This window comes from Dendrobates tinctorius, unplaced genomic scaffold (genome assembly GCF_039654945.1).
Source record: "Dendrobates tinctorius isolate UK_male_01 unplaced genomic scaffold, ASM3965494v1 ptg000450l, whole genome shotgun sequence".
Lineage (NCBI taxonomy): Eukaryota > Metazoa > Chordata > Amphibia > Anura > Dendrobatidae > Dendrobates > Dendrobates tinctorius.
In genome coordinates this window covers 1,001,257-1,026,938 of record NW_027362112.1, presented here as the reverse complement: position 1 = coordinate 1,026,938, position 25,682 = coordinate 1,001,257, and the positions used below count along the sequence as shown (strand labels likewise).

The 25,682-nt window shown below is 49.5% G+C and overlaps 1 protein-coding gene across 1 annotated transcript in view; it reads left to right on the top strand.

Moving 5' to 3' along the window:
- The first annotated feature begins 7,568 nt into the window (after positions 1-7,568).
- CALB2 (calbindin 2) overlaps positions 7,569-25,682 on the top strand; it is a 107,610-nt gene continuing 89,496 nt past the window's right edge. The window contains exon 1 of the mRNA XM_073564360.1: positions 7,569-7,824. Within this exon, the coding sequence (XP_073420461.1) occupies positions 7,734-7,824 (91 nt within the window). The 5' untranslated portion in view covers positions 7,569-7,733. The remainder of the gene's footprint in view (positions 7,825-25,682) is intronic.

Here is a 25,682-nt window from a genome sequence, read left to right as displayed (position 1 = left end):
CTGCACTGTACACTCCCTGCTCCACCCTATATACTGCACTGTACACTCCCTGCTCCACCCTATATACTGTACTGTACACTCCCTGCTCCACCCTATATACTGTACTGTACACACCCTGCTCCACCCTATATACTGCACTGTACACTCCCTGCTCCACCCTATATACTGTACTGTATACTCCCTGCTCCACCCCATATACTGCACTGTACACTCCCTGCTCCACCCTATATACTGTACTGTACACTCCCTGCTCCACCCTATATACTGTACTGTACACTCCCTGCTCCACCCTATATACTGCACTGTACACTCCCTGCTCCACCCTATATACTGCACTGTACACTCCCTGCTCCACCCTATATACTGCACTGTACACTCCCTGCTCCACCCTATATACTGTACTGTACACTCCCTGCTCCACCCTATATACTGCACTGTACACACCCTGCTCCACCCTATATACTGCACTGTACACTCCCTGCTCCACCCTATATACTGTACTGTATACTCCCTGCTCCACCCCATATACTGCACTGTACACTCCCTGCTCCACCCTATATACTGTACTGTACACTCCCTGCTCCACCCTATATACTGTACTGTACACTCCCTGCTCCACCCTATATACTGCACTGTACACTCCCTGCTCCACCCTATATACTGCACTGTACACTCCCTGCTCCACCCTATATACTGCACTGTACACACCCTGCTCCACCCTATATACTGTACTGTACACTCCCTGCTCCACCCTATATACTGTACTGTACACTCCCTGCTCCACCCTATATACTGCACTGTACACTCCCTGCTCCACCCTATATACTGCACTGTACACTCCCTGCTCCACCCTATATACTGTACTGTACACTCCCTGCTCCACCCTATATACTGTACTGTACACTCCCTGCTCCACCCTATATACTGCACTGTACACTCCCTGCTCCACCCTATATACTGCACTGTACACTCCCTGCTCCACCCTATATACTGCACTGTACACTCCCTGCTCCACCCTATATACTGCACTGTACACTCCCTGCTCCACCCTATATACTGTACTGTACACTCCCTGCTCCACCCTATATACTGCACTGTACACTCCCTGCTCCTCCCTATATACTGTACTGTACACTCCCTGCTCCACCCTATATACTGTACTGTACACACCCTGCTCCACCCTATATACTGCACTGTACACTCCCTGCTCCACCCTATATACTGTACTGTACACTCCCTGCTCCACCCTATATACTGTACTGTATACTCCCTGCTCCACCCTATATACTGCACTGTACACTCCCTGCTCCACCCTATATACTGCACTGTACACTCCCTGCTCCTCCCTATATACTGCACTGTACACTCCCTGCTCCACCCTATATACTGTACTGTACACTCCCTGCTCCACCCTATATACTGTACTGTACACTCCCTGCTCCACCCTATATACTGCACTGTACACTCCCTGCTCCACCCTATATACTGCACTGTACACTCCCTGCTCCACCCTATATACTGCACTGTACACTCCCTGCTCCACCCTATATACTGCACTGTACACTCCCTGCTCCACCCTATATACTGTACTGTACACTCCCTGCTCCACCCTATATACTGTACTGTACACTCCCTGCTCCACCCTATATACTGTACTGTACACTCCCTGCTCCACCCTATATACTGTACTGTACACTCCCTGCTCCACCCTATATACTGCACTGTACACTCCCTGCTCCACCCTATATACTGCACTGTACACTCCCTGCTCCACCCTATATACTGCACTGTACACTCCCTGCTCCTCCCTATATACTGCACTGTACACTCCCTGCTCCACCCTATATACTGTACTGTACACTCCCTGCTCCACCCTATATACTGTACTGTACACTCCCTGCTCCACCCTATATACTGTACTGTACACTCCCTGCTCCACCCTATATACTGTACTGTACACTCCCTGCTCCACCCTATATACTGCACTGTACACTCCCTGCTCCACCCTATATACTGCACTGTACACTCCCTGCTCCACCCTATATACTGCACTGTACACTCCCTGCTCCACCCTATATACTGTACTGTATACTCCCTGCTCCACCCTATATACTGCACTGTACACTCCCTGCTCCTCCCTATATACTGTACTATACACTCCCTGCTCCACCCTATATACTGTACTGTACACTCCCTGCTCCACCCTATATACTGCACTGTACACTCCCTGCTCCACCCTATATACTGCAGTGTACACTCCCTGCTCCACCCTATATACTGCACTGTACACTCCCTGCTCCACACTATATACTGCACTGTACACACCCTGCTCCACCCTATATACTGTACTTTACACTCCCTGCTCCACCCAATATACTGTACTGTACACTCCCTGCTCCACCCTATATACTGCACTGTACACTCCCTGCTCCACCCTATATACTGCACTGTACACTCCCTGCTCCACCCTATATACTGTACTGTACACTCCCTGCTCCACCCTATATACTGCACTGTACACTCCCTGCTCCACCCTATATACTGTACTGTACACTCCCTGCTCCACCCTATATACTGTACTGTACACACCCTGCTCCACCCTATATACTGCACTGTACACTCCCTGCTCCACCCTATATACTGCACTGTACACTCCCTGCTCCACCCTATATACTGCACTGTACACACCCTGCTCCACCCTATATACTGTACTGTACACTCCCTGCTCCACCCTATATACTGCACTGTACACTCCCTGCTCCACCCTATATACTGTACTGTACACTCCCTGCTCCACCCTATATACTGTACTGTACACTCCCTGCTCCACCCTATATACTGCACTGTACACTCCCTGCTCCACCCTATATACTGCACTGTACACACCCTGCTCCACCCTATATACTGTACTGTACACTCCCTGCTCCACCCTATATACTGCACTGTACACTCCCTGCTCCACCCTATATACTGCACTGTACACTCCCTGCTCCACCCTATATACTGCACTGTACACTCCCTGCTCCACCCTATATACTGCACTGTACACTCCCTGCTCCACCCTATATACTGTACTGTACACTCCCTGCTCCACCCTATATACTGCACTGTACACTCCCTGCTCCACCCTATATAATGTACACTCCCTGCTCCACCCTATATACTGTACTGTATATTCCTTGCTCCACCCTATATACTGTACTGTACACTCCCTGCTCCACCCTATATACTGCACTGTACACTCCCTGCTCCACCCTATATACTGCACTGTACACTCCCTGCTCCACCCTATATACTGTACACTCCCTGCTCCACCCTATATACTGCACTGTACACACCCTGCTCCACCCTATATACTGTACTGTACACTCCCTGCTCCACCCTATATACTGCACTGTACACTCCCTGCTCCACCCTATATACTGTACTGTACACTCCCTGCTCCACCCTATATACTGCACTGTACACTCCCTGCTCCACCCTATATACTGTACTGTACACTCCCTGCTCCACCCTATATACTGCACTGTACACTCCCTGCTCCACCCTATATAATGTACACTCCCTGCTCCACCCTATATACTGTACTGTATATTCCTTGCTCCACCCTATATACTGTACTGTACACTCCCTGCTCCACCCTATATACTGCACTGTACACTCCCTGCTCCACCCTATATACTGCACTGTACACTCCCTGCTCCACCCTATATACTGTACACTCCCTGCTCCACCCTATATATTGCACTGTACACACCCTGCTCCACCCTATATACTGTACTGTACACTCCCTGCTCCACCCTATATACTGCACTGTACACTCCCTGCTCCACCCTATATACTGTACTGTACACTCCCTGCTCCACCCTATATACTGCACTGTACACTCCCTGCTCCACCCTATATACTGTACTGTACACTCCCTGCTCCACCCTATATACTGCACTGTACACTCCCTGCTCCACCCTATATAATGTACACTCCCTGCTCCACCCTATATACTGTACTGTATATTCCTTGCTCCACCGTATATACTGTACTGTACACTCCCTGCTCCACCCTATATACTGCACTGTACACTCCCTGCTCCACCCTATATACTGTACTGTACACTCCCTGCTCCACCCTATATACTGCACTGTACACTCCCTGCTCCACCCTATATAATGTACACTCCCTGCTCCACCCTATATACTGTACTGTATATTCCTTGCTCCACCCTATATACTGTACTGTACACTCCCTGCTCCACCCTATATACTGCACTGTACACTCCCTGCTCCACCCTATATACTGCACTATACACTCCCTGCTCCACCCTATATACTGTACTGTACACTCCCTGCTCCACCCTATATACTGCACTGTACACTCCCTGCTCCACCCTATATAATGTACACTCCCTGCTCCACCCTATATACTGTACTGTATATTCCTTGCTCCACCCTATATACTGCACTGTACACTCCCTGCTCCACCCTATATACTGCACTGTACACTCCCTGCTCCACCCTATATACTGTACTATACACTCCCTGCTCCACCCTATATACTGCACTGTACACTCCCTGCTCCACCCTATATACTGCACTGTACACTCCCTGCTCCACCCTATATACTGTACACTCCCTGCTCCACCCTATATACTGCACTGTACACTCCCTGCTCCACCCTATATACTGCACTGTACACTCCCTGCTCCACCCTATATAATGTACACTCCCTGCTCCACCCTATATACTGTACTGTATATTCCTTGCTCCACCCTATATACTGTACTGTACACTCCCTGCTCCACCCTATATACTGCACTGTACACTCCCTGCTCCACCCTATATACTGCACTATACACTCCCTGCTCCACCCTATATACTGTACTGTACACTCCCTGCTCCACCCTATATACTGCACTGTACACTCCCTGCTCCACCCTATATAATGTACACTCCCTGCTCCACCCTATATACTGTACTGTATATTCCTTGCTCCACCCTATATACTGTACTGTACACTCCCTGCTCCACCCTATATACTGCACTGTACACTCCCTGCTCCACCCTATATACTGCACTATACACTCCCTGCTCCACCCTATATACTGTACTGTACACTCCCTGCTCCACCCTATATACTGCACTGTACACTCCCTGCTCCACCCTATATAATGTACACTCCCTGCTCCACCCTATATACTGTACTGTATATTCCTTGCTCCACCCTATATACTGCACTGTACACTCCCTGCTCCACCCTATATACTGCACTGTACACTCCCTGCTCCACCCTATATACTGTACTATACACTCCCTGCTCCACCCTATATACTGCACTGTACACTCCCTGCTCCACCCTATATACTGCACTGTACACTCCCTGCTCCACCCTATATACTGTACACTCCCTGCTCCACCCCATATACTGTACTGTACACTCCCTGCTCCACCCTATATACTGTACTGTACACTCCCTGCTCCACCCTATATACTGTACTGTATACTCCCTGCTCCACCCTATATACTGCACTGTACACTCCCTGCTCCACCCTATATACTGTACACTCCCTGCTCCACCCCATATACTGTACTGTACACTCCCTGCTCCACCCTATATACTGTACTGTACACTCCCTGCTCCACCCTATATACTGCACTGTACACTCCCTGCTCCACCCTATATACTGCACTGTACACTCCCTGCTCCACCCTATATACTGCACTGTACACTCCCTGCTCCACCCTATATACTGCACTGTACACTCCCTGCTCCACCCTATATACTGTACTGTACACTCCCTGCTCCACCCTATATACTGCACTGTACACTCCCTGCTCCACCCTATATACTGCACTGTACACTCCCTGCTCCACCCTATATACTGCACTGTACACTCCCTGCTCCACCCTATATACTGCACTGTACACTCCCTGCTCCACCCTATATACTGCACTGTACACTCCCTGCTCCACCCTATATACTGTACTGTATACTCCCTGCTCCACCCTATATACTGTACTGTACACTCCCTGCTCCACCCTATATACTGTACTGTGCACTCCCTGCTCCACCCTATATACTGTACTGTACACTCCTTGCTCCACCCTATATACTGCACTGTACACTCCCTGCTCCACCCTATATACTGTACTGTACACTCCCTGCTCCACCCTATATACTGCACTGTACACTCCCTGCTCCACCCTATATACTGCACTGTACACACCCTGCTCCACCCTATATACTGTACTGTACACTCCCTGCTCCACCCTATATACTGCACTGTACACTCCCTGCTCCACCCTATATACTGCACTGTACACTCCCTGCTCCACCCTATATACTGCACTGTACACTCCCTGCTCCACCCTATATACTGCACTGTACACTCCCTGCTCCACCCTATATACTGCACTGTACACTCCCTGCTCCACCCTATATACTGTACTGTACACTCCCTGCTCCACCCTATATACTGCACTGTACACTCCCTACTCCACCCTATATACTGTACTGTACACTCCCTGCTCCACCCTATATACTGCACTGTACACTCCCTGCTCCACCCTATATACTGCACTGTACCACGTCTCTGCAGTACGGACAGAAGTCTCCTGTCTGTGTCTATGATGCGGTGCTGGTGACCCGGGGTCGCCGGTGTCCGGTCCGATCAGACTTGATGTGTTCTGACGCCTCCCTGTGATGAGCGGCGGCCCCGCTCCTGTGTCAGTGCTGCCCTCTGGAGGAGGCCGCGGGCTCTGCAGCCGGGAGATGTGTATATAAGCGGAGCGCAGCGCGGAGCGGGGATCACTGGAAAGAAGGCGCCGCGCTCCGTGCTCTCCGCTCCGTGATCTGTTTTCTGTGATCTGCGCTCGGTGATCTGCTCTCGGTGATCTGCTTTCCGCTCGGTGATTGTTCTCTGTGATCTGTTCTTGGTGATCTGCTCTCGGTGATCTGCTCTCGGTGATCTGCTCTCCGCTCGGTGATCTGCTCTCGGTGATCTGCTCTCCGCTCGGTGATCTGCTCTCTGTGATCTGCTCTCTGTGATCTGTTCTCTGTGATCTGCTCTCTGTGATCTGTTCTCTGTGATCTGCTCTCGGTGATCTGCTCTCGGTGATCTGCTCTCGGTGATCTGCTCTCGGTGATCTGCTCTCGGTGATCTGCTCTCCGCTCGGTGATCTGCTCTCCGCTCGGTGATCTGCTCTCTGTGATCTGCTCTCGTTGATCTGCTCTCGTTGATCTGCTCTCGGTGATCTGCTCTCGGTGATCTGCTCTCCGCTCGGTGATCTGCTCTCTGTGATCTGCTCTCGTTGATCTGTTCTCGGTGATCTGCTCTCCGCTCGGTGATCTGTTCTCGGTGATCTGCTCTCGGTGATCTGCTCTCGGTGATCTGTTCTCGGTGATCTGCTCTCGGTGATCTGCTCTCGGTGATCTGCTCTCGGTGATCTGCTCTCCGCTCGGTGATCTGCTCTCTGTGATCTGCTTTCGTTGATCTGTTCTCGGTGATCTACTCTCGGTGATCTGCTCTCGGTGATCTGTTCTCGGTGATCTGCTCTCGGTGATCTGCTCTCGTTGATCTGTTCTCGGTGATCTGCTCTCGGTGATCTGCTCTCGTTGATCTGCTCTCGGTGATCTGCTCTCGGTGATCTGCTCTCAGTGATCTGCTCTCGGTGATCTGCTCTCGGTGATCTGCTCTCGGTGATCTGCTCTCCGTGGTCTCCGCTCCCACACTCGGGGTCATGGCTCACAAGCAGCAGCCTTTGTACCTGCACCTGGCTGAGCTCACCGCCTCTCAGTTCCTGGATATCTGGAAGCACTATGACTCTGACGGTAAGAGCCCCTGTCTCCCCACACCGCCCGCCCCCCGCCGGTCTGCAGGAGGAGAGGGCTCGGACCACCCTCTGTCGGAGCTGCCCCTTCTCCCATTGCCCTTATCTCCCCTTTCCTGCCCTGTGTCCTCCTCTAGCTAGGAGTGAAAGATATTGGGGGTCTCTTCACACTGGGCCACTGATACCAGGGGGTCACGACACTGGACCATGCCAGCCAGACCATGGGTACCAGGGATGCTCAGGAGACCGGAGCGTGCATCCCGGACCACCGGTACCAGGGGTTCTCGGACCCTGGAACATCCACACCATCGATAGCAGGGGTCCTGCACTGTGCCCCGGTGGTACCAGGTTCACTGTTCTTCTTCACGGTAAGAGCAGTGAGGCTCTGGAATTCTCTTCCTGAGGAAGTGGTGATGGCCAACTCACTGAATGAATGTAAGAAAGGAATGGAGGCTTTTCTTGTGAGTAACAGGATAGAAGGTTACGAATAACAGAATATTATAGGTAGATGGGTGACCCAGCTTAGGGGAAGGAACTTTTTTCCCTATGGAGAAAATTGGCTTCTACTCTGTGGGTTTTTTGCCTTCCCCAGGATCAACAATGCAGAACAGCTGCACTAACAATAGGCTGAACTAGATGGACATAAGGTCTTCCTTCAGCCTTCAAAACTATGTCACTATGTTACTGAATGCCACCCAAATTGGGGTACCAGGGCTCCTCCCACCACCAATTCCAGGTTGTCTCCAGATATTGGATTTTGCCATCTGGGCCACTGATGCCAGAGGTTGTGCAGCCTCTCAACAATACCACCTGGACCACAAATACTTGAGGTCCTCTGGACCATGCCAACTGGACCACCGATACTGGAGGTCTTCTAACACCATTTCACCGGGACCACCAATTTTAGAGGTCCTCTGGGCCATGCCACCTGGACCACCAATACTAAAGGTCCTCTGGACCATACCACCTAGACCACAAATACTAGAGGTCCTCTGGACCATGCCAACTGGACCACCAATACTAGAGGTCTTCTAAGACCATGTCAACGGGACCACCAATACTAAAGGTCTTCTAAGACCATGCCACCTAGACCACCAATTTTAGAGGTCTTCTAGACCATGCCACCTGAACCACCAATACTAGAGGTCCTCTGAACCATTCCACCTCGACCACCAATACTAGAGTTTCTCTCGACACTGCACCATGCCAAGCAGATCACTGATACCAGGAGTCCTCTGGACACTGGCCCCTACCACCTGCTGTCACCTACTTCTCTCCCTCGGACTTTATATTGTGCGGCTCTCCTCTATGAGAAGATATGTGAAGGAAGTCGGAACTAACCATGCAGAATTAGAGTCAAAGATGACTGGCAGGATGATGAATGTGATGATCCTGTGTTCAGATTGGGGGGACTACAAAGATATAATAGGGGACCTGTGAGCGGAGTTTCTGTCCCCAGAGGACCCTCATTTTCTTGCCCTTTATCACATCTCATCCCTCCCTGTATATTATTTTGTCACTTGCACCCCTCATTCACAATTCCCTTCCTTCCAGCTCTTCTCGTTCCCGCTCCCCTTGATCCACCTTTCTCCTCGTTCCTGCCCCCCTCAGTCCCACTCCACTCATTCCCGCTACTTTCGTTCCCGCTCGCTCACCTCCTCGCTCACCTCATTATTCCCTATCACCTCAATCTAGCTCCCTTCGTTCCTTCTACCCCTCGTTCCCCTCGATCTGGCTCTTTCCTGCTCCTATCGATCCCGCTCTCCTCGTTTTTGCTACCCCTCATTTCCACTGCCCCTTGTTCCTGCAACCCTTCATTCCCCCTCCCCTAGATATAGCTCCCCTTATTCACCTTTTCCTAGTACCCGCTGCTCCTCGATCCCACTATTTCTCGTTTTAACTCCCCTCATTTCAGCAACCTCTCGTTCCAGTTTCCTTCATTCGCATTCCCCTCTTTCCCGCGACCCCTCGCTCCCGCTACCCCTCGTTCCCAATACACCTTGTAAATGCTATTTCTTGTTCCCACAGCAACCTTGTTCGAGTAACCTCTCATACTTGCCACCCCTCATTTCTGCTCCCCTCAATCCTTCTCCCCTCATTGGACAACCAATACTAGGGTTCTTCTCAACATTGCACCATGCCAAGCAGACCACTGATACCAGGAGTCCTCTGGACCCTGGCCTGTACCACCAGCTGTCACCTACTTCTCTCCCTCAGACTTCATATTGTGCAGCTCTCCTCTGAGGGGATATGTGAGGGAAACGGGAACTAACCAAGCAGAATTAGAATGCACCTTGATCCTTCTCCCCTTGGTCGTTTTCACCTTGATCCCGCTCCCCTTGCCCTCTTTCGCACTCTCCCAGGTGTTTGTTTACGAATTCACTGATTTGTGAAAAGACGCTATGGGCACCTGAGCCCAAAAGGATCCCTTGGGAGGGGACATCGAAAACAAGAGTGCAGCTGTGGCTCAACTCATGCCTACAGGGTGCCATAGAGTATCACCCCGTATCCTGCCACCCGGTATGTACCTGAGATGTGACCCATTACCCTGTATCCTGCCCCCAGTGGGTACTTTAGATGTGACCTATTACCCCGTATCCTGCCGCCAGTGTGTACCTGAGATGTGACCCATTACCCCGTATCCTGCCCCAGTGTGTACCTGAGATGTGACCTGTTACCCCGTATCCTGCCACCAGTGTGTACCTGAGATGTGACCTATTACCCTGTATCCTGCCTCCAGTGTGTACTTTAGATGTGACCTATTACCCCGTATCCTGCCGCCAGTGTGTACCTGAGATGTGACCCATTACCCTGTATCCTGCCCCCAGTGGGTACTTTAGATGTGACCTATTACCCCGTATCCTGCCGCCAGTGTGTACCTGAGATGTGACCCATTACCCTGTATCCTGCCCCAGTGTGTACCTGAGATGTGACCTGTTACCCCGTATCCTGCCACCAGTGTGTACCTGAGATGTGACCTATTACCCTGTATCCTGCCTCCAGTGTGTACTTTAGATGTGACCTATTACCCCGTATCCTGCCGCCAGTGTGTACCTGAGATGTGACCCATTACCCTGTATCCTGCCTCCAGTGTGTACCTGAGATGTGACCCATTACCCTGTATCCTGCCGCCAGTGTGTACCTGAGATGTGACCCATTACCCTGTATCCTGCCCCCAGTGGGTACTTTAGATGTGACCTATTACCCCGTATCCTGCCTCCAGTGTGTACTTTAGATGTGACCTATTACCCCGTATCCTGCCGCCAGTGTGTACCTGAGATGTGACCCATTACCCTGTATCCTGCCCCCAGTGGGTACTTTAGATGTGACCTATTACCCCGTATCCTGCCGCCAGTGTGTACCTGAGATGTGACCCATTACCCTGTATCCTGCCGCCAGTGTGTACCTGAGATGTGACCCATTACCCTGTATCCTGCCTCCAGTGTGTACCTGAGATGTGACCCATTACCCCGTATCCTGCCGCCAGTGTGTACCTGAGATGTGACCCATTACCCTGTATCCTGCCCCCAGTGGGTACTTTAGATGTGACCTATTACCCCGTATCCTGCCGCCAGTGTGTACCTGAGATGTGACCCATTACCCTGTATCCTGCCGCCAGTGTGTACCTGAGATGTGACCCATTACCCTGTATCCTGCCTCCAGTGTGTACCTGAGATGTGACCCATTACCCTGTATCCTGCCTCCAGTGTGTACCTGAGATGTGACCTATTACCCCGTATCCTGCCGCCAGTGTGTACCTGAGATGTGACCCATTACCCTGTATCCTGCCGCCAGTGTGTACCTGAGATGTGACCCATTACCCTGTATCCTGCCGCCAGTGTGTACCTGAGATGTGACCCATTACCCTGTATCCTGCCTCCAGTGGGTACTTTAGATGTGACCCATTACCCTGTATCCTGCCTCCAGTGTGTACTTTAGATGTGACCCATTACCCTGTATCCTGCCTCCAGTGTGTACCTGAGATGTGACCTATTACCCCGTATCCTGCCGCCAGTGTGTACCTGAGATGTGACCCATTACCCTGTATCCTGCCTCCAGTGTGTACCTGAGATGTGACCCATTACCCTGTATCCTGCCTCCAGTGTGTACCTGAGATGTGACCCATTACCCTGTATCCTGCCTCCAGTGGGTACTTTAGATGTGACCCATTACCCTGTATCCTGCCTCCAGTGTGTACTTTAGATGTGACCCATTACCCTGTATCCTGCCTCCAGTGTGTACCTGAGATGTGACCCATTACCCTGTATCCTGCCGCAAGTGTGTACCTGAGATGTGACCCATTACCCTGTATCCTGCCGCCAGTGTGTACCTGAGATGTGACCCATTACCCTGTATCCTGCCTCCAGTGTGTACCTGAGATGTGACCCATTACCCTGTATCCTGCCTCCAGTGTGTACCTGAGATGTGACCCATTACCCTGTATCCTGCCTCCAGTGTGTACCTGAGATGTGACCCATTACCCTGTATCCTGCCTCCAGTGGGTACTTTAGATGTGACCCATTACCCTGTATCCTGCCTCCAGTGTGTACTTTAGATGTGACCCATTACCCTGTATCCTGCCTCCAGTGTGTACCTGAGATGTGACCCATTACCCTGTATCCTGCCTCCAGTGTGTACCTGAGATGTGACCCATTACCCTGTATCCTGCCGCCAGTGTGTACCTGAGATGTGACCCATTACCCTGTATCCTGCCGCCAGTGTGTACCTGAGATGTGACCCATTACCCTGTATCCTGCCTCCAGTGTGTACCTGAGATGTGACCCATTACCCTGTATCCTGCCTCCAGTGGGTACTTTAGATGTGACCCATTACCCTGTATCCTGCCTCCAGTGTGTACCTGAGATGTGACCCATTACCCTGTATCCTGCCTCCAGTGTGTACTTTAGATGTGACCTATTACCCCGTATCCTGCCGCCAGTGTGTACCTGAGATGTGACCCATTACCCTGTATCCTGCCTCCAGTGTGTACTTTAGATGTGACCTATTACCCCATATCCTGCCGCCAGTGTGTACCTGAGATGAGACCCATTACCCTGTATCCTGCCCCAGTGTGTACCTGAGATGTGACCCATTACCCTGTATCCTGCCCCAGTGGGTACTTTAGATGTGACCTATTACCCCATATCCTGCCGCCAGTGTGTACCTGAGATGAGACCCATTACCCTGTATCCTGCCCCAGTGTGTACCTGAGATGTGACCCATTACCCTGTATCCTGCCGCCAGTGTGTACCTGAGATGTGACCCATTACCCTGTATCCTGCCTCCAGTGTGTACCTGAGATGTGACCCATTACCCTGTATCCTGCCGCCAGTGTGTACCTGAGATGTGACCCATTACCCTGTATCCTGCCGCCAGTGTGTACCTGAGATGTGACCCATTACCCTGTATCCTGCCTCCAGTGTGTACCTGAGATGTGACCTATTACCCTGTATCCTGCCTCCAGTGTGTACCTGAGATGTGACCTATTACCCCATATCCTGCCGGCAGTGTGTACCTGAGATGTGACCTATTACCCCATATCCTGCCGCCAGTGTGTACCTGAGATGAGACCCATTACCCTGTATCCTGCCCCAGTGTGTACTTTAGATGTGACCTATTACCCAGTATCCTGCCGGCAGTGTGTACCTGAGATGTGACCTATTACCCTGTATCCTGCCCCAGTGTGTACTTTAGATGTGACCTATTACCCAGTATCCTGCCGGCAGTGTGTACCTGAGATGTGACCTATTACCCTGTATCCTGCCCCAGTGTGTACTTTAGATGTGACCTATTACCCCATATCCTGCCGCCAGTGTGTACCTGAGATGTGACCTATTACCCTGTATCCTGCCCCAGTGTGTACCTGAGATGTGACCCATTACCCTGTATCCTGCCCCAGTGTGTACTTTAGATGTGACCTATTACCCAGTATCCTGCCGCCAGTGTGTACCTGAGATGTGACCTATTACCCCATATCCTGCCGCCAGTGTGTACCTGAGATGTGACCTATTACCCCATATCCTGCCGCCAGTGTGTACCTGAGATGAGACCCATTACCCTGTATCCTGCCCCAGTGTGTACTTTAGATGTGACCTATTACCCAGTATCCTGCCGGCAGTGTGTACCTGAGATGTGACCTATTACCCTGTATCCTGCCCCAGTGTGTACTTTAGATGTGACCTATTACCCAGTATCCTGCCGGCAGTGTGTACCTGAGATGTGACCTATTACCCTGTATCCTGCCCCAGTGTGTACTTTAGATGTGACCTATTACCCCATATCCTGCCGCCAGTGTGTACCTGAGATGTGACCTATTACCCCGTATTCTGCCCCAGTGTGTACCTGAGATGAGACCCATTACCCTGTATCCTGCCCCAGTGTGTACTTTAGATGTGACCTATTACCCAGTATCCTGCCGGCAGTGTGTACCTGAGATGTGACCTATTACCCTGTATCCTGCCCCAGTGTGTACTTTAGATGTGACCTATTACCCAGTATCCTGCCGGCAGTGTGTACCTGAGATGTGACCTATTACCCTGTATCCTGCCCCAGTGTGTACTTTAGATGTGACCTATTACCCTGTATCCTGCCTCCAGTGTGTACCTGAGATGTGACCCATTACCCTGTATCCTGCCTCCAGTGTGTACCTGAGATGTGACCTATTACCCTGTATCCTGCCGCCAGTGTGTACCTGAGATGTGACCTATTACCCTGTATCCTGCCCCAGTGTGTACATGAGATGTGACCTATTACCCCGTATTCTGCCCCGGTGTGTACATGAGATGTGACCTATTACCCCGTATTCTGCCCCGGTGTGTACCTGAGATGAGACCCATTACCCCTTGTCCTGCTCCCCAGCGTATACCTGAGATGTGACCCGTTACCCCATATCCTGCCCCGGTGTGTATCTGACCCATTTACCTTGGACACCCCTGTATATCCTTGTACACCCCTGTACATTTCTATTTACTCATGTATATCTCCTGTACACCCCTGTGTATTTCCTGCACACCCCAGTACACCTCTGTACACTCCTGTATATATCCTGTACACTCCTGTATATATTGTACACACCTGTATATCTCCTATACACCCCTGTATATCCTGTACACCCCTGTGTACTCCTGTATATACTGTACACCCCGGTATATCTCCTGAACACTCCTGTATATCCTGTTTTCCTGCTTTCCTGGTCTTTTTTCAGATAATATGAATGATAACACCGTAACTTTTCCTCCATTCATGGTTAGTGGTTGGGAGAAGCCATTTATTGTCAATCTACTGTGTTTTCTCTTTTTAAATCATAATGACAACTAAAAACATCCAAATGACCCTGATCAAAAGTTCACATACCCCATTTCTTAATACCGGGTATTGACCCCTCTAGCATCAATGACAGCTTGAAGTCTTTTGTGGTAGTTGTGGATGAGGTTCTTTATTTTCTCAGATGGTAAAGCTGCCCACTCTTCTTGGTAATAAGCCTCCAGTGCCTGTAAATTCCTGGGCTGTCTAGCATGAACTGCGCGCTTAAGATCTCCCCAGAGTGGCTCAATGATATTGAGGTCAGGACACTGGGATGGCCACTCCAGAACTTTCACTTTGTTCTGCTGTAGCCAATGACAGTTGTCATGTTGGAACGTCCAAGTACGTCACAGGCGCAGCTTCCAGGCTGATGATTGCAAATTTGCCTCCAGTATTTGCTGATAACGTGCTGCATTCATCTTTCCTTCAACTTTGATCAAGTTTCCTGTGCCTTTGTAGCTCAAATATTCCCAAAACATCAACAATCCACCTCCATGCTTTACAGTAGGAATGGGGTTCTTTTCATCATAGGCCTTGTTGACATCTCTCCAAATATAACGTTTATGGTTGTGGCCAAAAAGTTCAATTTTGGTCTCATCACTCCAAATTACCTTGTTCCAGAAGTTTTGAGGCTTGTCTCTGTGCTGTTTTGCATATTGTAGGCAAAATATATTGTGGCATTTGCACAGTAATGGCTTTCTTCTGGTGACTCAACCATGCAGCCCATTTTTCTTCAAGTCCCTCCTTATTGTGCATCTGGAAGCAGCCACACCGCTAGTTTTCAGAGACTCCAGTATTTCAGCTGATGTTATTTGTGGGTTTTTCTTTGCATCCCGAACTATTTTCCTGGAGTTGTGGACTAAATTTTTGTTGGTCTACCTGACCATGATTTTGTTTTTACAGAGCCATTGATTTTCAATTTGTTAATCACGGTTTGAATGCTGCTGACTGGCATTATCAATTCAATGGATATCTTTTTGTATCCCTTTCCTGTTTTATACAGTTCAACTACCTTTTCCCGTAGATCCGTTGACAATTCTTTTGCTTTCCCCATGACTCACAATCCAGAAACGTCAGTGGCTGGATGAAAGATGCAAGAGTCTGTCTGGATCCCAGAAACTCACTTAGCTTTTATGCACACACACACTACAAGAAAACAGGTCACAGGTGAGGAAGTTACCTTTAGTAGCCATTCAAATCCATTTGTGTCAACTTCTGTGCATGTTATACTTGTCTACACCCCAGTACACCCCTGTACACTCCTTTAAACCCTGAATAACCTTGCACAACCCTGTATACACCTTTACACTTCTGGTCACCCTATTTACTCCTTTACACTCCTGTACATCCTATATACCCTTGTATACCCCTGTACACCTATGTATACCCTTTGTGGTAGATCGGCCCACTCAGCTGTACATGGAAGTAGACACGGGAGCACTGGCTCTTTAAGACCTTCACTGGTTTATTATACATTCGGCATAAAGAAACCATGGTGAACAAAAAGTAAACACGGCCTTCTGGGCAAAACCAGGAAAAACAAAACAAAGTGGTAACACAAAGTACAGTCCTTGTGATAGTGGAGGTCTGCCTGCTCATGGTTAGCAAGACCCACAGTTCAGGTTAGCACACACACAACCACTTCTCTGGAGTTAGCCTCTACAGACACTGAACGCCTAATGTCTGGAGGCTGACTATTTAAACCCCAGACCACACCCTGAAGTAGAGATAAGTCCACAAAAACCTAGCCCTTAAAATGGCCGCTTAAACACTCTCAACACATAGTGTGCTGGAGCAAACTTCAGGGTTTCAAATCACTGAAGCTAATAGCCTCAGTGAAACTTATCTTCTCCAGCACTTTGCCAGTGACTGGAATACCTTGTAGACCTCTGTATACCTGTCACTAGAGTGTCAAGTTCCCCTGGATGAGGTGGAGTTAGACGATCACGTCTGGTAATGAATTGCAGGTCTTCTGTAAAGATAGAGTGATTTGTGTCCCATATTAAATGGATTTAGTTTCTTCTGGTGCTGAAGAGGTTAAGGACCCTTCCTTTGCTGGTCAGAAACATGCAGCTCCATTTCAGCTGCTTCTGATCTGGTAATTACTTCTTCCTACATAAACTGGTCAGACCTTCTTGTCCCTGCCATTGAAAGATTTGTCTTCCTCTGCTGTATTCTAAAGCTCAGTAGTAGGAGTAGGAGTTGTAGTAGTAGTGTTGTACTTATGTGTTTATCTCCTAGTCCCTGTTCCCATTTAGTTTATTCCTCCCTGTCCCTAACCTCCTCCCTATTGTTGGTTTGTGCTTTTGTATGATAGAGGTTTTCTGTCATCAATGTTTTGTCTTTGTGTCTTGTTTACCTCACATTTCTGTCCCATTCCTCATGAGGTGGAGGGAGGGGACAGATCAGGAGTTGACAGGAGTATAGTAATCTTGGAGACTCAGACCTCTATCTTCAAGTGCAATCCCAAGACAGGGATAGTTTGGGTCCCATTTCCAGGGACAGTTTGAGGCCCACCTTCCTTCACAAAGACCGTTACAGTGTGACATTTTCACCAGTCCCACATTTTGTATCTTGGTATAGATACCATTGCAGTCCTTGCCAAACAATTGCTTGACTTGTCTCTTGAACTGTCAGACCTACAATCTAGGATCTCACAGCAGCAGACTGTTGATCTGACGGGCAGGCAGACTGAACCGGACCCTAAGGCGGCTGTCCCGGATAGGTTTTCTGGGGAACGTGATAAATTTGTGGTGTTCCGTGAAGCCTGAAAGCTTTGTTTTACGCTTTGTCTTCATCCATCTGGGAGTGAGGAGCAATGGGGTGGGATTGTTATTTCTCTCCTTCAAGGAGATGCTCAATCCTGGGCCTTCTCACTTCTATCAGACTCACTGTCTCTTCGGTCAGTTGATGTTTTTTTTTTTTAAGGCTAGGCTCTAGGCCTTGTGTCTGACGATCCATACTGCGTCTCCCATGCTGAATGTCAAATACTTATGCTCCAGCAGGGCGACCAGCCGGCACGTAAGCTCCAGCAGGGCGACCGGCCGGCACGTAAGCTCCAGCAGGGCGACCGGCCGGCACGTAAGCTCCAGCAGGGCGACCGGCCGGCAAGTAAGCTCCAGCAGGGCGACCGGCCGGCACGTAAGCTCCAGCAGGGCGACCGGCCGGCACGTAAGCTCCAGCAGGGCGACCGGCCGGCACGTAAGCTCCAGCAGGGCGACCGGCCGGCACGTAAGCTCCAGCAGGGCGACCGGCCAGCACGTAAGCTCCAGCAGGGAGACCGGCCAGCACGTAAGCTCAAGCAGGGAGAAAGGCCTTTCAAGTCCCGTAGATGGGCCACTGAACCTGGTGGAATGCTCCTGCTCTTAGGAGCCAGTTTTGTCTGGGCCTGTCTGAAAGACTAAAAGACACACTAGCACGTTGCGAGAATCCTGAGTCGTTGGAGGCTGCCATGGCTCTGGCCATATGCATAGACCCCTCAGGGGTAAACCTGTAGTGACTAAGCTCCCCATGGAACTCCCTACAACCGACGTTCTCAGAGTGCACTGAAGAACCGATGCAGTTAGGAGTTGCTTCCCTTCGGGATGATTCTCTTACGGTTTGCCACAAAACGGAGTTGTGTTATTTCTGTGGTCAAAAGGAGTCTGTCCTTCTTTACCTAAAGCACAAAAAGCCGTCGGAAAACTTCTCACCCCAGGTTGTGTGGTAGATAACAACTAGGGTGTATACATCTCCTCCACATGTGTATCTCAGTTTTTCTTACCCGCGTTAGTGGTTATAGGTACAAAAAATGAGAAAATATCTATCCTCTTGGATAGTGGGGCGGGAGCCAATATGGTTCTCACAGGACCTTGATCTTCCCTGTGGTACATCGGTGAAGATCATCCCCATATTTACAATTGACTCTGCACCTCTCGGTGAGGGGAATTTTATGCAAGTAGTGCATGGTGTGAACCTGCGCATAGGGGTCTTCACAGGGAGCTCCTTGTTACATCTTGGAAGATCTTCCTATTCCTATTGTGTTAGGCCTTCGCTGGATAACTGTGCGTACTACGATTATTGACTGGCCGTCCAGAGAAATAGTGAAATGGAGAGATTTCTGCTAAAATAATTGCCTAGGTGCCAGCATTTCTACTGTTTCCACTAAAACCATACCCTCTTTCTGTTTGATTTTGTGGATGTGTTCTCTGAAAGGGGGTGCCAGGAACTGCTTCCCCACCGTATGTATGATTGCCCCCGTAAACCTTCTCCCTGGAGCGAAATTACCCAAAACCAGATTATAAAATTTGTCTGGCCGTGAAAGGACGGCCATGAAGTATTACATCTCTGAGACTCTGGCTGTGGGACATATTAGACCCTCCTCTTCGCCCTAGCAGCGGGGTTATTCTTTGTTAAAAAAAAAAAAGATAGGGGCCTGCGTCCCTATTTAGATTTTCGTCAGTTAAATCGAATTACTATCTGGATCCGTATCCCCTCCCACTCATTCCCGACTTATTTAATCAGATTGTTGGGGCAAAATGGTTCTCTAAACTGCACCTCAGGGGATCCAAGAATCTGATTAGGGTCACCAAGGGGGATGAGTGGCAGGCAGCCTTTAGCACTCCTGAAGGGCATTATGAAAACCTTGTCCTGCCCTTTGGTTTGACTAGTGCTTCTTCCGTTTTCCAACATTTCATTAACAACATTTTTCGTCATCTTGGAGGAAGACTTGTAGTGGTGTATCTTGATGAAATTTTAACCCCTTAATGACCAGGGGTATTTTTGGTTTTGCATTTTCATTTTTTTGCTCCCCTTCTTCCCAGAGCCATAACTTGTTTATTTTTTGGTCAAAATGGCCATGTGAGGGCTTGTTTTTTGGAGAACGAGCTGTACTTTTTAGCGATTGGTTTTACCAGGTCATGTACTCGAAAATGGGCAACGAATTCCAAGTGCTGTGAAATTGCAAAAAAAAAAGTGCAATCTCCGTGTCTTTTTCTTTTTAACCATGTTCACTCAATGCTAAACCTGACCTGCCATTATGATTCTCCAGGTCATTACAAGCTTGTAAACGCCAGACATGTCTAGGTCATCTTTTATGAAAAAATTGGTGAAATTTTTTGGTGAACAAAAAAATCCAAAGTTTGTTTAAAAAAAAAAAAAAAAAAAGAAGCGACAATTTCCGATACCCGTAGCATCTCCATTTTTTGTGATTTCGGGTCGGGCGAGGGCTCATTTTTTGCGCGCCGAGCTGATGTTTTTAATGATAACATTTTGGTGCAGATACGATCTTTTGATTGCCCGTTATTGCATTTTAATGCGTTTTGACTTTTTCTCTTTATGCCATTTAACGATCAGGTTAATCCTTTTTTTTATTGAACTCGGCGATTCCAAATATGTCTATGTTTGATTTTTTTTATTGTTTTATTTTGAATGGTGAGAAAGGGGGGTGATTTGAATATATATATATATATATATACACTCACTGGCCACTTTATTAGGTACACCATGCTAGTAAGGGGTTGGACCCCCTTTTGCCTTCAGAACTGCCTCAATTCTTCGTGGCAGAGATTCAACAAGGTGCTGGAAGCATTCCTCAGAGATTTTGGACCATATTGACATGATGGCATCACACAGTTGGCGCAGATTTGTCGGCTGCACATCCCTGATGCGAATCTCCCATTCCACCACATCCCAAAGATGCTCTATTGGATTGAGATCTGGTGACTGAGGAGGCCATTTGAGTACAGTGAACTCATTGTCATGTTCAAGAAACCAATCTGAGATGATTCGAGCTTTATGACATGGCGCATTATCCTGCTGAAAGTAGCCATCAGATGTTGGGTACATTGTGGTCATAAAGGGATGGACATGGTCAGCAACAATACTCAGGTAGGCTGTGGCGTTGCAACAATGCTCAATTGGTACCAAGGGGCCCAAAGAGTGCCCAGAAAAAATTCCCCACACCATGACACCACCACCACCAGCCTGAACCGTTGATACAAGGCAGGATGGATCCATGCTTTCATGTTGTTTACGCCAAATTCTGACCCTACCATCCGAATGTCGCAGCAGAAATCGAGACTCATCAGACCAGGCAACGTTTTTCCAATCTTCTACTGTCCAATTTCGATGAGCTTGTGCAAATTGTAGCCTCAGTTTCCTGTTCTTAGCTGAGAGGAGTGGTACCCAGTGTGGTCTTCTGCTGCTGTAGCCCATCTGCCTCAAAGTTCGACGCACTGTGCGTTCAGAGATGCTCTTCTGCCTACCTTGGTTGTAACGGGTGGCAATTTGAGTCACTGTTGCCTTTCTATCAGCTCGAACCAGTCTGCCCATTCTCCTCTGACCTCTGGCATCAACAAGGCATTTCCGGCCACAGAACTGCCGCTCACTGGATTTTTTTTCTTTTTCGGACCATTCTCTGTAAACCCTAGAGATGGTTGTGCGTGAAAATCCCAGTAGATCAGCAGTTTCTGAAATACTCAGACCAGCCCTTCTGGCACCAACAATCATGCCACGTTCAAAGGCACTCAAGTCACCTTTCTTCCCCATACTGATGCTCGGTTTGAACTGCAGGAGATTGTCTTGACCATGTCTACATGCCTAAATGCACTGAGTTGCCACCATGTGATTGGCTGATTAGAAATTAAGTCTTAACACACAGTTGGACAGGTGTACCTAATAAAGTGGCCAGTGAGTGTATATATATATATATATATATATATATATATATATATATATATATAGCAAAGCAACACACAGACCAGCTAACCTCCGAGCTCTGGATGGTAAATACCTGTTTCCTCTGTGTTGCACGGACCAAGACTGGGAACAAGTCCAACAATGTAGAAATCAAGGCAGAAAAGTCCAGCAAGCGGAAACTTCAGGTGGTATAATAAAATCCAAGAATTTTTATTGCAGATAATTTAAAAAATCCAGAGTTCAGTAACAAGATGCAGACATAATGCTGAACAGGCGACGCGTTTCTGCGGTAACAACAGCCGCCTTCTTCACGGTCTCAAACTCCGAAACGCGTCGTCTGTTCAGCATTATGTCTGCATCTTGTTACTGAACTCTGGATTTTTTAAATTATCTGCAATAAAAATTCTTGGATTTTATTATACCACCTGAAGTTTCCGCTTGCTGGACTTTTCTGCCTTGCTTTCTATATATATATATATATATATATATATATATATATACACTCACTGGCCACTTTATTAGGTCACCATGCTAGTAAGGGGTTGGACCCCCTTTTGCCTTCAGAACTGCCTCAATTCTTCGTGGCAGAGATTCAACAAGGTGCTGGAAGCATTCCTCAGAGATTTTGGACCATATTGACATGATGGCATCACACAGTTGGCGCAGATTTGTCGGCTGCACATCCCTGATGCGAATCTCCCGTTCCACCACATCCCAAAGATGCTCTATTGGATTGAGATCTGGTGACTGAGGAGGCCATTTGAGTACAGTAAACTCATTGTCATGTTCAAGAAACCAATCTGAGATGATTCGAGCTTTATGACATGGCGCATTATCCTGCTGAAAGTAGCCATCAGATGTTGGGTACATTGTGGTCATAAAGGGATGGACATGGTCAGCAACAATACTCAGGTAGGCTGTGGCATTGCAACGATGCTCAATTGGTACCAAGGGGCCCAAAGAGTGCCCAGAAAAAATTCCCCACACCATGACACCACCACCACCAGCCTGAACCGTTGATACAAGGCAGGATGGATCCATGCTTTCATGTTGTTTACACCAAATTCTGACCCTACCATCCGAATGTCGCAGCAGAAATCGAGACTCATCAGACCAGGCAACGTTTTTCCAATCTTCTACTGTCCAATTTCGATGAGCTTGTGCAAATTGTAGCCTCAGTTTCCTGTTCTTAGCTGAGAGGAGTGGTACCCAGTGTGGTCTTCTGCTGCTGTAGCCCATCTGCCTCAAAGTTCGACGCACTGTGCGTTCAGAGATGCTCTTCTGCCTACCTTGGTTGTAACGGGTGGCAATTTGAGTCACTGTTGCCTTTCTATCAGCTCGAACCAGTCTGCCCATTCTCCTCTGACCTCTGGCATCAACATGGCATTTCCGGCCACAGAACTGCCGCTCACTGGATTTTTTTTCTTTTTCGGACCATTCTCTGTAAACCCTAGAGATGGTTGTGCGTGAAAATCCCAGTAGATCAGCAGTTTCTGAAATTCTCAGACCAGCCCTTCTGGCACCAACAATCATGCCACGTTCAAAGGCACTCAAATCACCTTTCTTCCCCATACTGATGCTCGGTTTGAACTGCAGGAGATTGTCTTGACCATGTCTACATGCCTAAATGCACTGAGTTGCCGCCATGTGATTGGCTGATTAGAAATTAAGTCTTAACACACAGTTGGACAGGTGTACCTAATAAAGTGGCCAGTGAGTGTATATATACATATACACATACACACACACACACACACAGTATATATATATATATATATTTTACTTTTGGCATGCTTCAGTAGCCTCCATGGGAGAGTACAAGCTGACATAACCCAATCAGCTCTGCTGCTTGGATGATAGATTGCCTGTATGCAGAAGAATTGCTCACTTGCTATGAGCACCAACCACCAGGCAGCGCTCATAGCTGTGACGGACTCAGCTCCTGCTGAGCCCATTTTTTGAGTGGACCCTCTGGGTCATGGCACCCACCCGCCGAGGGCGAGCTTACCTTGTGAGAATCCACCCCCTGTACAGGGAGTGTCAGGGGCAAGACCAAGGGGGTGAGTCACCACGACTGCTGGGACAAGACGGCCGGCTCAGGGGACACTAGACGAGTGTCTGACGACAAGGACGAGCAGGAAGCAAGACAAGACGTAGGTGCAAGGTAACTTCATTAGGATAACATACAGTGTAAACAAGCAAACGTGCAAGGTGCGCGCGTGGGCACGCCAAGGTCCATAGAATGGTACGTGCCAGGTGGCACGCCTAGGTACAGGTATCGGCACGATGGCATCGGACTCCGGACTGCTGGCTACGATCGACATCATCAAGGCATCAGGCTGCGGACATCAGCTCCAGACATCAGGCCGCAGTCATCCAGCTCATGATCTCTGGCAGCGATCGGCAGGTTCCGGGCATCCGGCAGGCAAACCAGGTTCCAGGCAAGGAGGCACGACAGATATCCGGGCATGATGCGTGATAGGGAACACGCCGAGGACCAAGGCTAGGTGCAAGGCAAGGTGCGTGTAGGGGACACGCCAGGGTTCACAGACGAGACAGGGTGCGTGTGTGGAGACACGCCAAGGCATGAGACAGAGCGCGAGTGTAGAGACACGCCAAGGCACAAGGTATGAGACAGTGCGTGTGTAGAGACACGCCAAGGCATGAGACAGAGTGCGTGTGTAGAGACACGCCAAGGCACAAGGTATGAGACAGAGTGCATGTATAGAGACACGCCAAGGCATGAGACAGAGTGCGTGTGTAGAGACACGCCAAGGCACAAGGTACGAGACAGAGTCCTGAGCGTGCAAAGGGCACGCCAGGGTCAGGCGAGGCAGAGTCCTGCGCGTGCAGAGAGGCACGCCAGGAACAGGGTTCAAGGACCAGGTTAGGACCTGTGCGTGCAAGAGGGTACATGGCCAAACCTGCGCGTACTATTATGGAAGCACGGGGAGGTATGCCATGGGCAGGCGAGGGCCTGCGCGTGCTTTAGAGAGCACGCAGAGCACAGTGCGGAAACAGCGTGAAGTGCAAGGGAGCACAGAGGGCACGGCTGGGGCACTGGCTAGCTGATCGGGCTGCGGCACTGAAAGACGGGCAAGACTCCAGCGAACCCGGCTGAGGCATGGCAGGTGACACAGCTGTCACTGACCGACGAGCACGGCTGAGGCACCAGCAGGCGGACGCGGCTAGGGCGGGCACGGCTGAGGCACAAACAGGAGGCTAGGAAGGCCAGGCATATGCAAAGGGTACACGAAGAAACAGAGCAGGGGAAGACAAGACGAGAAACAAGACAGAGCTTAAACAGAGTACAGAACCAGGGACGGAAGCAGATCAGAGCAAGAACAGAGCTAGCAGCGGAGCGTAGGCCGAAGCCCAGAGCCGGGCCAAGGGAGAACCTTGGGACTAGACATGGAAAAGAGAGGAGGAAGGGTGCGTGTGCCAGGGAGCACAACAGAGCACCATAGGAGAGAGCGAGGCAGAGCAAGTAAAGACCATAGGGAGGAACAAGGCAGAGCAAGGCAAGGTACGGAACAAGGCATAGTGAAAACAGGCAAGGCAGAGAATAACAGAAGGACTACAAGTCCAAGCAGGACAAAGACGAACATGGCACAACGGACAAACATAAGACGAGGCACGGGACAAGAGACGGAGTATGAGCACGGAGCGTGTGCAGAGACGCACGACAGAGCAGAGTGCAAGGGCACAGAATAGAGGGAGCGCCCCACAGACCAAGCAGCCATGCAGGGAAGCAACACAATACTCAGGCCCTGAGCACAGGAAGGGGCGGCCTGATATAGGGCATAGCACCTCCTCTTCCAGGTCAGGACCAAGGGAGCACTTCCGGGTTCAGATCCACAGGATAACAGCACAGTCACA